Genomic DNA, 17606 nt, shown 5'->3' on the forward strand with positions numbered 1-17606 from the left:
TGTATATTCCAAATCACCCTTAATGAACAAACCAGCTATTTCTTTGCATAAAGTTGTATCTATAGGTTTAGTACACGTTGTGGTGTGCACGATACTTCAGTTTAGTGAATGTTACAAGGGACAATTTTAGAGATGCATTAGTGCAGCTCGACACTGCAATCAATTCACCTTCACAGCAAGAGTGTTCTCAGGCGGACACTGACTTCTGGCATACCTGCTCTGAAATGACCACCACCAAGTGTGATTTGTCATGTGAAACTGGATTCACTGTGATCCTCCCAGAAATTTGGGCAGGCTGAACTTCCTAAGAAACTGTGTTTTTCTGGACAGGCTTCATATCCGTAGATTATACAGACAATACTGGCCAGTGAGACGTGGATACAGTTACAGTTACAGTAACGTCCTTCCCTTAGTCAGTCCTTTAACCAGCACTACCTGAATTAACTCCAAAGGTAGTGTAACAAGCTAGTGTTAGTCTTTTTTTCTTCTCAGTGCATACTCATTTGATTTTTGAATCTGTATTGTATCATGAGTGTCAGTGCATGCAACTCTGTGATGTTTTTCCCCCTGACTTTTCTCTCATGCGCACATCAGACAAACCTGAAACATTCTTGCGGTATGTACAATTCTTGATTGTCTATTGACAGTTTGTTGGAATCTAATCTAATTTAATGTAATTCTGTTGTGCTTCGAGCATCAGCTCACCTTACCACCGAGTGTTCAGCTCCAGAAGCTACTTGGACACTTCTCAAGCCACACAGCTTGTCATGCTGTGAAATGGTCCATAAGAGAGGATGATGGGCAATGTCAGTCATTTATCAAAACACAAGTGTAGCACAGTTCATTCGGTACTGTGTGTATACACGTGTGTGTACCTGTAGCAACAAGGATGGGAAAACAGCATATCTGTGTATTAGTTTATGTGGTGGCCAACACCCCAAGCAAGACCCACTTCCAAAACCTCATAGGAAAGGTCCTGGAATTATTTTTAAGAAAAAAAAGAAAGAAAGAAACATAGGATGTCATGCTATGTTTTAAGTCAATAGTTGCAATTATACTTTTGTAAAAACAATTATGAGCCTTTGGGCATTAGCACTGTTAAACATTGTGTCTTATTTTTACTTGTATGTATGCTATACATGTAATAATTATGTTTTCACTGGCACATTTGGACTGTTACTAATAGTGCAGTGTGTGTGGCATATTAAGTAATATAATATTTCATTAAACCAGGCAAGAGACAATAAACAAAAAAGGAAAGAGGATACTTGTGCAAAACAGGAAATGACTCTCACAATGATAGATCAAGCTCAGGCCTGATTATTTAAACTCATGAAGGTCAGTTTGATGCATTTCACATTTGAGGTTAGAAACTCGGTCTGTTCATAAAAAAAAAGTCATTTGTTTTTAGTCCCAGGCATAATAAAATTAGGTGCGCATATTTTTCAAGTAATTAAATTCATCTCACATTCCACCAGATTAATGTTTCTGAAATATTAATTCTATAAAATGAGACAATGGAATGGAACAAATGAAATAGCTGTGAACATGAGCAGATATGTTGTATCAAACGGTGTATGCTGCTCATATTTCAAAACCATCTTTATTCATCAGAATTGAACGGAAAGAAACCAAAGTAATTGAATAAAAGAGATGGAGTCAACTGTTATCCAGTCTGGAAAGAGTTCTTTGTTTCCTCAAATCAGAAAATTATGAAGAATGGATAATACCAGGGTTAGTGTGTTTGTGTGTGTGTGTGTGTGTGTGTGGGTATACGTGCGTGTGTGTTTTCCTTGGAGGCTTTTACAAAATTGCACAATGGGGTATCTTAAACACAAACAAACCTTTCTGATGATGACTCATGCATAATTGATATATTCAATCTGCCGACCACTTGATTAAATTGTCCCTGGCTCCTTTTAGATGTGTATTATCTCATAATGCACAAATCCAGATAATTATGTTTTCAGCAATTCTTCCTTTTAGATGTAAGCATAGATGTCCCAGGCATGCTGTACTGTGTGTGAGCATTAGCGGCTCTCTTTCTGAAACAAGGCTTTGATGAATCGTTAAAACGCCAAAAGTTCTATAATGCAGGTGAATTCATTTTTCTTTGCCATTTACTATTTCCTGTTATTCCTAAGTGCTACACTCCTGCCTGCTGGGTTATTGCAGCATGCAAGAGCAACCGCATCAATATTAACACAAGGCTCATACCTCTGCTTAGAGCACTTACACTAAAACTGTGTGGGGGGTGTGTGTGTGCGTGTGCATGGGCCGGGCAATATGATGATAACAAAACTAGTTATTATTTATTTTAGTTTTTTTGTAACATGCTTTTCTGTGTCCACCCCCCTCACTGTGGGTGCGGTTGGGGGAATATAAGGTTCCCAAATATAAATAGACTTGTGGTTCTCAGCGGTGTTACCCCCTGAGGACCCCCGTATCGGTGAAACTATTGCAGCCCCCTCCCCAAAGGAGACATGATAACCTGTCTGCCTGTGATTTTCCTGACTCCATCTGTACACACTCCAACGTAGTTAGTCCAGCTAATTCCATTTAACCCCCATCAAAATAAGTCTCGTATCTGATCTGCATCTCCCAGAAGACCATTCCCGTCGCTTTTGAAAAGATTAGCTGGCTTGCAAATTTTGATGCTACTTTTGGAATCAGCTCAAATATGTGGCAAGGTTACTTTTGTTCGTGGTTTGATATTAATGTAGCAATTCCACCTCTTTGTGTTTTAAGATGGCATAGATAACTTGCTCATTTTATTGTACTGCCAAGCCAACCAATATTACTCACATTCCTCATTGCTATTGTTTGGCCTGTTTTGCTCAGTAATGGTTGCCTTGAATGTGTGAATGGTGAGCTAAGTTTCATTGAGATTCAAAAACCATAACATTTGATCAAAATGTATCTAGCCTGGTGGTCAAAAATGTTTTACCTATGTGTATTAATGCTACATACTGTAACAGTATGTTGCCATGGCTGGCAATGCTAAATCCACCAAATTCGTCCTATCCACTCTCATGCTGATTGGTTATATATGGTCTTCTCTCAGAACCAATGATATTAATCATTGTCCTCTGTTAGCATAAGGAGTAATGAAAGAGATTGTAAAAAAAAATATATATATATTCCAAGACTTACAACCCATTACTTGAGACATACTGTTGAGAGAGAGCAGGAAAAAGTAAAACATAGTGTACTCTCCTCTGAGAGAGATTTTCTGACCAGTCATGTTGACAAACACAGTGTGCGCACCCAGGGGTAAATTAGGACGATTCCAAGAGCCCTGACTGATAGGGGCCCTCAAAACATTGTGCTGGGACAGGGTGGGGACTTTTCATGGGGCCCAAATCCCTGACAGAGCCCTTGGGCGCACATGCACTTTCCATTTTGCATATCATTGCCGTGTTCTCCAGTAACATCCGCCCGAAGGCTCATTCGCTGTAGCTCTGATGACCTGACCAGTTCTGTGCCAGGATTTCTCCCTGAGTGCCCGCATAAAGCAGAGAATTGTGGGAATGTTCCTTCAGGGTGACCCAGGGAAGGTTCTCTGCATGATCTGGGGCCCACGTGAGTTTGCACATGCAGGAGCAGACAGACACGGCACGGGCAGGGGGAGAGCCTTCATCCATCACTGCACCCCACCGAGCCTGCCTGCTGCCCTGCTATAACCCTCTGTAGAGTAGCGGTTTGGGGAATTTTTACTACTAAATTCTTAAATGCGTAATCATCAGCATTAGAATGTTCTGTTAACACTGATCTTACACTGTAGAGCAGGGGTGTGAAACTGAATTCCCAGGGGGCCGCAGTGTCTGCGGGTTTTTGTGGTTGCCTTTCAATCAGCTGTCAATTAAGGCCTTGAGAACAAGGTGTGTGGATTCTTTAGCCAATCAAAGACTTAAATGAACCACAGGTGCCGGGAACAACCTGAAAACCAGCAGACATTGCGGGCCTCCAGGACTGGAGTTTGACACCTGTGCCGTAGAGGGCCAAGCCTGGATTTAGGCCTTTAACATACAGTTATGAATAATTACATTTCTCATACAGTCTGACCAGACAGTTTGACCAGATAACAAACAAAATATTTTTTTGTATGTTAAACTCACACACACATTTTCACACATTTCTGAAAAAGTCAAGCTTGAATGGCATGGTCAAACTTAAGAGCAAGAATATATTGAATTTTGACCGAAGCGGAAGTAGCACCCCCATATAGGCAGCCATGGTGAGTACCTGGACATAGACATGAAAAATGAATGTTGACAAGTATCGTTTGTGTGACAAAAAATATATTCTAAAATCAGTGTTAATATTGAAATGTATCGTATGTTTAAATTGAACTCCTGTCTCCTGGTGTGTTGTTCTAAGCCTGACAATATTGCTCATCATGCCTCGTGCCCATACGTATAACAGGTTAGCTCCACCCCTGAATTATGCCTATAGCAGTCTGAGAGAGGAGGGCGTGGTCCACTTGGGCCCAGGTGTCTGATGGGAGAAAGCTGATTGGATAACAAGCTCTGCTTTGGGCTTCTATCTCAGAGCGGAGAAAACTGTAGTAACATGCATGCACACACACACACACACGTGAGCGCACGCACACACACGCGCACATACACATACACACACGCTCACACACATACACACAGTACCCTAAAACACACACACACACACTACCCAAAAACACATTCACAAACACACACACATGTATGCACGCACACACACATGCGCACACACACACATACACACATACACTCACACACACATACACACACATACACACACATGCACATAAACACACATACATACACACACACACTCACACACACATACAAACACATGCACATGTGCTTTGTATACAGTAGCTGTGTTTTGTTTCTGTTGACCACTTCAGCAATATCAAAAGACATTGCAGTGTACCGATGGACAGGAAATTAAATATTGTATTTTATTATTAAATACAGTGACACAGTTGGGCCCGGCTCTCCTTTTGATTTAGGGACACCATTCTTCAAGGGCTGCTGAAATCCCATTTGGTAGTTCACTGTTTTCTATTTCATGCTACTTGGGTGGTTTGCATGATGTCCTTAGCAATTGTGTTGTTCTGCAGACCATTTCTGCCCAGTCAGAGTGTAGGGCAGGGGTTACCTTTGGTTGGTTTAGTTGTCATTGAGCCATTGAGGTAATTTAGCCTTACAGAATGTGTAAATTATGGGGAAAGGCAGACGTGATTGGCCAACTGTGTCTCAGAGTCTGCTGGGAGTCCGCTGGGCTGTTCCTGATTCAGCTGGCTGTGTCAGCCACCGCCTCGGGAGCTGAGGGGAGAGCGGTGCGTGTGTGCATGTGTGTGTGTATGTATGTATGTGTGTGCCTACGTGCGTGTTTGCACTGTACAGAGTTGCATACCCAGAAACTGATGGGGACTGCAGTTGTGTGTGTGCGTGTGTGTGTGTGTGCGTGTGTGTGTGTGTTTGCGTGTGCCTACGTGCGTGTTCGCACTGTGTGTCTGTGCAGAGTTGCATACCCAGAAACTGATGGGAACAGCAGTTGTGTGTGCAGTGTCTGTGTGTGTAATGTATGTGTGTGTCTGCATGTGGTGTGTGTGCACAGTGGGAGTGCCGTGTGTTTGTGTGCATGCATGAGTGTGCGTGTGTATGTCTGTGTGGGTAGTGTGTGTGCATGTGTGTGTGTTTGTATATGGAATAAATTCTTTTTTTTTTTTTCAAAATTCTACACACAACACCCCATAATGACAACATGAAATAGGTCTTTTAGAAATTTTTTCAAATTTATTAAAAATAAAAAACTAAGCAATCACATGTACATAAGTATTCACAGCCTTTGCCATGAAGCTCAAAATTGAGCTCAGGTGCATCCTGTTTCCACTGATCAACCTTGAGATGTTTCTACAGCTTAATTGGAGTCCACCTGTGGTAAATTCAGTTGATTGGACATGATTTGGAAAGGCACACACCTGTCTATATAAGGTCCCACAGTTGACAGTGCATGTCGGAGCACAAACCAAGCATGAAGTCAAAGGAATTGTCTGTAGACCGCCGAGACAGGATTGTCTCGAGGCACAAATCTGGGGAAGGGTACAGAAAAATTTCTGCTGCTTTGAAGGTCCCAATGAGCACAGTGGCCTCCATCATCTGTAAATGGAACCACCAGGACTCTTCCTAGAGCTGGCCGCCCATCTAAACTGAGCAATCAGGGGAGAAGGGCCTTAGTCAGGGAGGTGACCAATTACCCGATGGTCACTCTGTCAGAGCTCCAGCAGTCCTCTGTGGAGAGAGGAGAACCTTCCAGAAGGACAACCATCTCTGCAGCAATCCACCAATCAGGCCTGTATGGTAGAGTGGCCAGACGGAAGCCACTCCTTAGTAAAAGGCACATGGCAGCCTGCCTGGAGTTTGCCAAAAGGCACCTGAAGAACTCTCAGACCATGAGAAACAAAATTCTCTGGTCTGATGAGACAAAGATTGAACTCTTTGGCGTGAATGCCAGGCGTCATGTTTGGAGGAAACCAGGCACCGCTTATCACCTGGCCAATACCATCCCTACAGTGAAGCATGGTGGTGGGAGCATCATGCTGTGGGGATGTTTTTCAGCGGCAGGAACTGGGAGACTAGTCAGGATTGAGGGAAAGATGAATGCAGCAATGTACAGAGACAACCTGGATGAAAACCTGCTCCAGAGCGCTCTTGACCTCAGACTGGGGCGACGGTTCATCTTTCAGCAGGACAACGACCCTAAGCACACAGCCAAGATATCAAAGGAGTGGCTTCAGGACAACTCTGTGAATGTCCTTGAGTGGCCCAGCCAGAGCCCAGACTTGAATCCGATTGAACATCTCTGGAGAGATCTGAAAAATGGCTGTGCACCGACGCTCCCCATCCAACCTGATGGAGCTTGAGAGGTGCTGCAAAGAGGAATGGGCGAAACTGCCCAAAGATAGGTGTGCCAAGCTTGTGGCATCATATTCAAAAAGACTTGAGGCTGTAATTGCTGCCAAAGGTGCATCAACAAAGTATTGAGCAAAGGCTGTGAATACTTATGTACATGTGATTTCTTAGTTTTTTATTTTTAATAAATTTGCAAAAAATTCAAAACACTGGCGGCACGGATGGTGCAGTGGGTAGCACTGCTGCCTCACAGCAAGGAGGTCCTGGGTTCGAATCCCCGTCGGCCGGGGCCTCTCTGTGCGGAGTTTGCATGTTCTCCCCGTGTCTGCGTGGGTTTCCTCCGGGTACTCCGGTTTCCTCCCACAGTCCAAAGACATGCAGGTTAGGCTGATTGGAGAGTCTAAATTGCCCGTAGGTATGAGTGTATGAGTGTGTGAGTGAATGGTGTGTGTGCCCTGCGATGGACTGGCGACCTGTCCAGGGTGTATTCCTGCCTTTCGCCCAATGTATGCTGGGATAGGCTCCAGCCCCCCTGCGACCCTGATCAGGATGAGCGGGTTCAGATAATGGATGGATGGATGGAAAATTCAAAACAACTTCTTTCATGTTGTCATTATGGGGTGTTGTGTGTTAAATTTTGAGGAAAAAATGAATTTATTCCATTTTGGAATAAGGCTGTGACATAACAAAATGTGGGAAAAGTGAAGCGCTGTGAATACTTTCCGGATGCACTGTATGTGCGTGTGTTTGTATGTGTGTGTGAGTGTGTGTGTATGTATGTGTGTTTATGTGCATGTGTGTGTATGTGTATGTGTGTGTATGTGTGTGTGAGTGTATGTGTGTGTGTGCGCATGTGTGTGTGCGTGCATACATGTGTGTGTGTGTTTGTGAATGTGTTTTTGGGTAGTGTGTGTGTGTGTTTTAGGGTACTGTGTGTATGTGTGTGAGCGTGTGTGTATGTGTATGTGCGCGTGTGTGTGCGTGCGCTCACGTGTGTGTGTGTGTGCATGCATGCATTTGTGTGTGCCTGTGTGTGTGTATGTGTGTATGTGCGTGTGTGTGTATGTGTGTGTGTGTGAGTGTGTATGTATGTGTGAGTGTGTGTGTGTGTGTGTGTGTGTGTGAGTGTGTGTGTGTGTGTGTATGTGTGTATGTGTCTGTGTGAGTGTGTATGTGTGTATATGTGTATGTGTGTGTGTGTGTGTGTGTGTGAGTGTGTGTGCAGATGTGGAGAGATGGATCCTGGATTGGAGACATGGCTGGATTGGAGACATAGCTGGATTGGGAGACATGGCTGGATTGGAGACATAGCTGGATTGGGAGACATGGCTGGATTGGAGACATAGCTGGATTGGAGACATAGCTGGATTGGAGACATAGCTGGAGAGCACAACATGGCTGATCTGTTTGAGCCTGGGCATCTGGCCCTACTGCTGGAGGGATGCGGGTGCACTTGCTCTCCCTCTCTCTATCTCTGCTTTGCTCTCTTTATCTATCTTCTCTCCCCCCCCCCCCAAACAAAAAAAAAAAAAAAAAAAAAAAATTGCACTTATGATGACGACTATATGTTTAGAACAGCAGTCCAGGTGTATTTTCCTAGTTCTGGATGTGATGCTTCGACTTGTGGTAGAACCTATGCACTTGTAAGTCGCTTTGGATTAAAAGCGTCTGCCAAATGACTAAAATGTAAAATGTAAAATGAAAATGTTTCTCTATTTCCTTCCCTCCCTCGCTCCGCCTCTTTATTTCCCTCTCTCTCCTTACATCTATCGCTCCAGGGCTGTGAACTAGGCAGCCTCTAGCTATCTGTCTGTTAAATTCCATTATGCCGTTATTCCATTCCATTATTGTTCTGACAAATACATACAGATACTAAGAAATGGATACAAATGCACAGACAAAAAAAAAAGTGCACATGCTCATATGCCCACACACACATACACACACACACATACACATCACCGATAACAAAATTCAGATACCACAGATACACAGTTAGGTTGATATAGCAAAACATAATAACAGTACAAACATTCTAATAAATAATGGTTGTTGTAGTGTAATAGTGGGCAGCAAATAGCTTGCTTGCTTCAGACGTTAACACGTTCACTCTCAGAAAAAAAATGCTTCGAATAGGAACCTTGTGATTCAGCCATCATCAAATCTGGACCTTGAATCCAAATCCAGTCCTAATTTTCTTTTCTCCCAGGTAATACGTTGAACAATTATTGCGACTGATTGACCAGACTGTCTTCACACCTGACTCCCAGGTAAAGGGAGGGTGGAAAAACAACAGTTCTCTGACCTCAAGGACCGTGATCTGATGATCCTTGCCATAGAAGTACCCTGTCTAGTTCAAGGGTTCTTATTACATTTACATTTACATTTTAGTCATTTGGCAGACGCTTTTAATCCAAAGCGACTTACAAGTGCATAGGTTCTACCATAAGTCAGAGCATCACATCCAGAAACGAGCAAAATACACAGGAAATGCTGTTCTAAACATAGTTGTCATCAGAAGTGCATTTTTTTTTGGGGGGGGGGGGGGGGTTTAGACAAGGATAGGGATATCAGAAAGGAGGGGCAGGGGAAATCAGGAGGGAGGACTAAGGTAGAGTTTGAAAAGGTGGGTTTTGAGTCTGCGTCGAAATAGGGGGAGGGATTCTGCTGTTCTGACAGTGGTAGGCAAGTCATTCCACCACTGAGGAACCAGAACGGAAAACAGGCGTGAACGTGCAGCTCGACCGCCAGGTGCACGTAGAGACAAATAAGTTTGCTTATTTGTCAGGGAGCTTTCACACTTCACACATATTAGGGGGATGCAAGAACTAAAATGTGTTCCTCTCTGGAGACAAACCAAAGAACCCCTTTTTTTAGAGTGTATGCCAGTCTTAGTAAGGATCAGTTTTAGTATGGGTCAGTTTTACTAAGAATCAGTCTTAGTAAGGATCAGTTTTAGTATTTAGCATTTTTAGTAAGGATCAGTTTTTAGTATGGATCAGTTTTTAGTAAGGATCAGTTTTTGGTAGGGATCAGTCTTTGGTAAGGATCAGTTTGAGTAAGGATCAGTTTTGGGTAGGGATCAGATTTTGGTAGGGATCAGTTTTTGGTAAGGATCAGTTTTAGGTGAGGATTAGCTTTTGTAAAGATCAGCTTCAGTAACCATGAAAAGTACCTGAGTACCTTTCCCCATTGTACTGTGTCTGTGGAAGAGTTACCGTTATGCCTTTCAAATTAAGTAATGCTAATTATAATTAAGAGTCTGTTTTACATGAAATGGTTTTCATTATTAAGTAGAGACCAGAGGTCAGTTATATAATCTATTTATCCATAGTAATTTAAAACACGGTTTTATATGTAGTGGCTCATGTGATGCGTTCAATTAAAACAGGAATAAAAACAATTAAAAAAACACATAATTATTTATCAGTAAAGTATTATCTATTTCACTGAACTGAGACCTATTGTCTAATATTAGATCACTCACAGTGCTTCAGTGGAACCCCTAGGACTGTTGATTTGGAAGCAGGTGAAACAAAATGAAAAAATATATATAATTTCCTGTGCGGTTCCCTAAATAAGATCTGGATTAATGTTATCTCACACTATCAGTGTATTGCTGTGCATAGGAGAATGGGCTGCTACACAATTATGCAAATTTACACATACCTCACGTCAACATGCAAGCGGAGCTGCACTTTGCTATTTGAATTCTACCTGCAAATAACACCTCGAATCTGTCTGTGTGTAGCATGTATTTATGCGTTTACATATTTAGGTGTCTGCATGCATACGCGGATATGAATACATGAATATGTTGTGTCTTCAGTTTCAGGAGGCAGTCCTCTCTCTGTGCAGGGGCCTGTTTTGTTGTTGTCCGCTTTGCAGGGGACAGGATTCCTGCGGCCCTTGTGACTGTGGCTGTCAGGCCGGGTGTATTTAAATTTCATAATCTGAAATGGAGATAAGGCCAAGTGCCCTCTCGCAATAACAGAGCCCAAAACCCCTGTCATATCAATTAACTCAACGGCACAAGATGGAATAGCTGTCTTAGCTGAGGGCATATTAAAAAAGTCCATCTCCCAACCCCCCACCCCCCTTCCTCTCCCCACCTTTCTTAGCCAATCCTGTTTTTAAGGCTTATCACAGAAAACCTATTCATCTCTTCACTGTTAAAACATGGAGAGGGCACTGGAATCTGATGACACAGCTATGCGCAAGGCTACAGACTGCAGACGGGGAACATGCCAACGGGCAAAACAGGAGGGGCGGCTGCTAAATTAACCCTTATACAATACCATACAATCATTGCATTGTCTGTATCAGGGAGATTTGCTTTGCTTTGAAGAGTAGGTTTTTTTTGGAATAATATTTCAAAATGCAATGTCAGCATTCTTTCAGTTTGCAGTAGTGATAGTAAGAACATTCTAATCACAAATGTCTGATCTCACACAGGGCTGAAAGTTTAAAAAGCATAGCCAGTGAGTGAGGGCATCTGTGGGTTAATTCTCTCATATAAATTTAAGGAATATAAAATCTTATGTAGAGAATAGTTTGGAATGAATGCTGAGAACTGTACTGATGTGTGGATGGGATCTCAGCTATAGGAGGGTTGTGGAGGGAGGTGACTTTGCTCCCTCAGTGGACTCCCTGACCTCCGGCCGGCTTTCCTGAAGCAGATGGCGGAGCGAGGTCCAGTGGAAGACTTTCAGAGATGGGCGCTGAGGCGTGAGGGTTTTCTCTGTGTGTCTTCACTCAGACCCGGCACAGTTACATCTACCGTCTCCCACGCTGAGTGCTGGCTGATCGCTGTAAAGATTTAGCTGTAAAGAGTTTTGGATGCTTATGAAATGTGAATTTGGACAGGGTTTCCCCCAGGAAAACAGTCAGTGGAGGGGGAAGGGCCTCAGTGGGCCAGCTGTGACAGTGTGAAGCAGCGATCCATGGTATTCAGATGGTATAGCACACACCCTGCCTGGTACATGACTACATGATGCCAGTTTTGTTAAGTGGTGCACATTTATTGAACGGTGCAACACTGTAAGATCATCGAGATCTGACCTGAGTTAGGAGAATTTGAAGGGCCCTGACCGACAGGGGCCCTGAGAAGGTATTAGAACACAGGACCTTCTGGGGTGCTGGGGGCCTGAGTCCCTGGTGGCACGCTGGTCTTTGATGTTTGCAGGAGCACGTGTGATTTCAGCTGAGGCATGATTGAATGCTTCTTCCAGCGAGTAAGCCGCATGTTTACCTTGCTGTGTGAAAGAGTGTGGGCTCTTGCACAGGGAGCTAATCCAGCTCTTACTGTGGATGTAATGAGTGAAACCCGATGTCCGTGACAGACACGTGTGCCAATAAGCTCTGCAGCTGGATGAGAGCTGGTCCGCTATTTCTGACCAAGGAAGATTCGCAGCAACCTTTAGCATGTGCAAAACCGTTTTACCATACAAACAACTAATAACACAACCAATGACTGGTGTAAAATAAATGCCATGACTAATCCCTGGCTATGTTATTGGTTTACCATGTACTAAAATGTTTTTTAGTACTGTAAATCAGAGTGTCATTAGCATGGGAGGGACAGGCTGTGTAGGGCGGGCTGTTATTTAAACATGACCTGCCTTTCTTCATTAACCCACTGAAATGTTTAGAACAATGTCCTAAGTCAGAATTCTAGAACCCCACAGGTTTCAGTGATTGTTAAGTTAAGAATGTTCAGTTAAGAGCATTCCAATCACACATTTGTGACCTTGCCGTCAGCCAGTGTCTCATGTAGGGGTACTCAACATCCACAGCACTGCTGCTTCTCTTTTCTACCTGATTGTTAATTAATGAATTAATGCCACTGATTGGCGGCACGGATGGCCACCTCACAGCAAGGAGGTCCTGGGTTTGAATCCCCGTCGGCCGGGGCCTCTCTGTGTGGAGTTTGCATGTTCTCCCCGTGTTTGTGTGGGTTTCTTCCAGGTACTCCGGTTTCCTCCCACAGTCCAAAGACATGTAGGTTAGGCTGATTGGAGAGTCTAAATTGCCCGTAGGTATGAGTGTGTGAGTGAATGGTGTGTGTGCCCTGCGATGGACTGGCGACCTGTCCAGGGTGTATTCCTGCCTTTCGCCCAATGTATGCTGGGATAGGCTCCAGCCCCCCTGCGACCCTGTTCAGGATAAGCGGGTTAGGATAATGAATGAATGAATGATGCCACTGATTGTCCCAGTTTAAATCAGTCCTCATTAAGAGGGGAAGGCTGAAAACCAGCCGAAATACCGGCCTTGCGCGCCAGGTTTGAGTATCCCTGGTCTAGTCCCTACAGTCTAAAAATGAAGTGCTCCTACTCGAATAAATTAAGGCAACAATTTACGTTAAGGTTTTTGAGTAATTTCTACTTAGGGTACTGTTAAGTAAATGCTATGGGCCTATCATTTTCATCAGAGCAACATAGCTAGTTTAAGTACAACCAATGTGGGGTTCCTCCATATTTAATTACATTGAACCTACTTAAATATTCATCTTCATCTTCATTGAGACATTTAGCTTTTTAATTTATACTCTTTCGCCAATTGTTGCTTCCATAATGTGTATAAATTGCCCTTTTCCAAGAAATCGAAAATTTAAAAAAAAAAAATGTTGACAATTTCACCTTTTTACTTTTAATTTGTCAACTTTTTAGGTCCATAACATGCAACAACAGATTTCAAGTATGAACTGACAATTTTCAGCTTCCATTAACATTTCGTGAATATTTCATGTTTTTATCATTCGAGTTTCCAGAAAGTTCCAGATAATTTGTATGTGAGAGGTTGCAGAATTCTGGTGTGGGGTAAAAAAAGAAAGTAAGCCAAAGATAGAAACCTCATTTAGCCTTATCTCAGTAATTAGCAAATAGAAATACCGAACACCATTAACCTTGGGTGGTGTGCCGTCTTTCCGGAATTATAGATGCTTTTTGCTACTGAAAGCATTGATGCTTCTGAGGAGGTGAAACAAGCTCAGATGTTTCACAAGATCCCTTTTCTCTCTCTCGTGGCACATTATCATCAGAAAACATTAATTAGCATATTAATGGAGCGTGTGTTAAGGCTTGGTGCGGTGGATTCACGCCCGCTTGCCACATAAAAGCCTGTTGCAGATGACGAAGGGTGCGAGGGAAGGGGGGAAAGATTGGTCTGACCTTCCTCCACCTCTGTCGCATGGGCTTTCCACCGGCGGGAAGCGACGGTGTGGACCGGGCCTCGCAGGCAGTGTTAGAAGATTGGGGGTTTCGGGGGGAGACGGGGGGGGGGGTGCTGTAAATTGGGGTGAAAGGGAGGTGTGAGAGGAGTGACCCCTTCTGAACCATAAGCGTTGCTGTTTAAAGGAGGGGCTCCCGGACTGACTTTGATGAACCTCTTTGGGATAAAATGCTTTCTCTCTCTCTTTTGTGGGGGCAGCCCAGGGCTCTGTGCTTTTGACAGTACTTTCCTCCCGGCTCAGGTACATGCCTTTCCAACAAAATAAGCACTGAGCTGGTGTTTTTTTGGGGGGGTTTTTTAACACTGGTAGACAGTGTCCTGGGCTGCTGGTGGTTTGGGGTGTGGGGGAATGTCTATGTATGGTGAATGAGGAGGGGAAGTTAGAACGACTGTTTAAGTCTTGGAAAGAAGATCTATTTTGTGTAATTGTGGTTTTTTTTGTAGGTGCCCAATTTTGTTGCGTTTTCTTTCTTTTTTATTTTATGTTTTTCTTTATTTTATATTTTTCCTTTTTCTGTGTGTGTTGGTGTACATGCATGTGGGTATGAATGTTTTTTTATTATTTAATAATCTTGTGAACCTGTAGTTCTCATTTCCTTTTTTCTTCTGTGCAATCGAGGAGAACTAAAAGTCAGGAGAATAAGGTGGACATGTTGCAGTAAAAGTACTCAGGCAGTGTGCTGAGAGACGCCTCCCCTTGGTCCTCCAAGATGCAGTGTCCCCATGGTTTTCCCATTATCATATCCTCGCTGTCCTGTCCACTCATCGACCTTGACGACCACCACCCTCATCAGCACCTGTGCTCTCTGCTCTCTGCCGCCCTCTGCAGGCCAGCTGCCGGTGGGCACGTGTGAGATCGTCATGCTGAACCGGGACAGCAGTCAGCCCAGACGCACCATCGCCCGTCAGACCGCCCGCTGTGCCTGCCGGAGGGGCCAGATCGCCGGGACCACCCGCGCCCGCCCCGCCTGCGTCGACGGTGAGCACCCCTCCGCCCCCGGGCCCGTCCGTTTCGGGGTTTCCTGCCAACTCCTGCTCCTGATCCTTGAAATCAATCGTATCTTGAACTGACATTTGTATGAACACCGGCTACAGCTGCAGGTGTATTGTAAAGACCTTACCTTTACTGTGCTGAAGTGTAGGAGTGAACCAGAGAGGTGTATAGAGCTGTCAGGAAATCAAACCTGAGGTATTTGGTTGGAACCAAAACCTGCACATAGATCTGCCCTCCAGGACCCATGCTCTACTGCTATTCTAGAGCCTCCTTAGCCTCCTTAACCCCCCTCCCAGCGAATGCCATGCCAGCACCTTGTTCTCCAGGGCCCTTCAGCCCCGGTCTATGACACCGAGCTTCAGTGCCGCTGTGTATTCTGGGCAGGGCTTCCATTCCTTTTCTCTTTTTTTGTGCATGACTGGAGAACTGTTTTATTTCACAGATTTTTCACAAATTGAATTCCTTTCTTTCCAAATTCCCCGGGCATTAATGGAAATACCCTGGGTGTGCAGCGCGGTTCTGATTGTCCGTCGCTCTTATTGACGCGAGAGTGTGTTTATTTCTCCGGTCCGCGGCGGAGGTCGATTCCTCCGAGCGGCTCCACGCTGGCGTCGTGACCCACCGCCACCCACCCCCCCCACCCCCCCCCCCCCCGCCTGCCAGGGTGCTGCTGTGTGTTTTAAGCCTGCTGGGCTGTCAGCGGTTCAGAACTACACGACAACGCTAATTAACAGCACAGACCTATAATTACAGCTGCGGGAAATGGATTATTATTGGCTTTCCCCCGTTGCTTTCATGGTCCATTAATAGGGAGAGTTCATTAAAGCCGACCCTGTTGCAGATGGGGGGCCGCACTAATGGAAGATTGAGCTACTTATGTTTTTAACATGTAAATGAGCAGGCATGACTGCCACATGCATGTGCAGTATGTGGGAAAGTCTCAGGGAAAAAGTTTCTTTGGGTTGGGTGCACGTTTTAGTCCACTCTCCTAAAGCCTTCTCGGTATCTCCATTGACAAACTCTAGTTTGTGGGACAGAATGGCTCAATGTGGGAACTTTTCACACCCATAATAGAGGGTTTCACAAAGCTCCCCTATTGCCGTGAGGTGAAAGACACTTTTTTTTCTCCAGTGATACGGTAGGTGTGAAAAATGTGAAAGCTCAAAGATTGCTCCAGAAAGACACCTGACACCTCCACGCCACGGCTTAGCTGCTGTGGCACCAGGTGATCCCACCACAGGTGTGTTAGTGATGCACACCACCCGCCTGGTCCCACCCTGCCCGCTGACTGTATACAGAGTCTGTTTTTAAGGGTGCTGTTACTCACGTACACTGGATTCGGAGTCGGTCCCCCTTTATGCTGGCGTGCACGTGCTGTTTACTGCAGCTGGGGCGCTCCCAGTCCAGACCAGCGACCTCACTTCAGCCAAATTACACTCAGACTAGAGCAGTTCTGTTAGGAGCTTAACATTCAGTGCAGTGGCCACTGAGGGATGTGCAGTCGAGGACTACCTGTTTGGCATTTTTCTTCCAGGTTTTATGGATTCAAAAAGGCGTCTTCGAGGGCACAAAGTGCTGTAAGGGCCTGCTACACTCCAGTTTATAGCACACAGCTAATGTGTCATTGCGCATGGTCACCGCGTCTTCTTCACTTCACCAAGATGCATTTTTCATGTGTTTACGACACTTTGCAAGAGTTCAGAAAGCTTCATTTCCCAGAAAGCGCCAGCTCTCGGAATTCATTATGCATATAGCATGCATATTTCATGCACCTCCATAAAATTCTTAAATGACATTATCAAAAGCAGTACCTAAATGCAAATATCCCCCTGTCGGTACATAAATCACTTTATGATAGTTAAACAACTATATGTTACAGACATTCATATTTTATTTAAAAAGCTGACATTAACTAACCTCCATTATGTCCCCCCTGGAGTCATGAATAAACATCTTTAGCAACAGGGATACTGTGGGATCCATGTTATTAATGATTGATCCCAGTTAAAGATACTAAGTCACTGCAGCACCTCAAAGCCAATTGCATTATCCATCCAAACTCTTCAAACTCTTACAAAATTTGCCACTTTTGTACTCAGGGCTCTAATCTCTCACAGATCTACTCATAAAATATGAAAAATGAATTATGTATTCTCCAGTTTAAGGAAGAAAGACATTAATATCATATATCAGTATTTTACATTTTACTTTTATGAATCATTTTTATAATGAAAATGAGAAAGAGGGACAGTTTTAGCTGAATACATTGAAGACAACTGGTTTGGGGCCATAAATCCCACCGGAGCTGTGCTTCACCTGCAGGAGAGTTACAGGCACTGGGCTTTTATTGCTGAAACACAAACCTGCACCAGCAGTCCAGCGCACCTCTTAACCCTTTCAATAGTAGGTTTTTTGGAATGTTTTCTTTTTCAGTCATTCTACGTTAGTGTTCTAGAACTACTGCTTTC

General features: G+C 44.1%; 1 protein-coding gene across 1 annotated transcript in view; it reads left to right on the forward strand.

Annotated features, from left to right (window-relative positions):
• Window positions 1-17606, forward strand: part of tafa5l (TAFA chemokine like family member 5, like) — a 57213-nt gene that overhangs the window by 14183 nt on the left and 25424 nt on the right. Inside the window, exon 3 of the mRNA XM_061258756.1 lies at window positions 14974-15123. Coding sequence (XP_061114740.1) covers window positions 14974-15123 — 150 coding nt within the window. The remainder of the gene's footprint in view (window positions 1-14973; window positions 15124-17606) is intronic.

The sequence above is a fragment of the Conger conger genome, chromosome 10 (assembly GCF_963514075.1).
Source record: "Conger conger chromosome 10, fConCon1.1, whole genome shotgun sequence".
Classification (NCBI taxonomy): domain Eukaryota; kingdom Metazoa; phylum Chordata; class Actinopteri; order Anguilliformes; family Congridae; genus Conger; species Conger conger.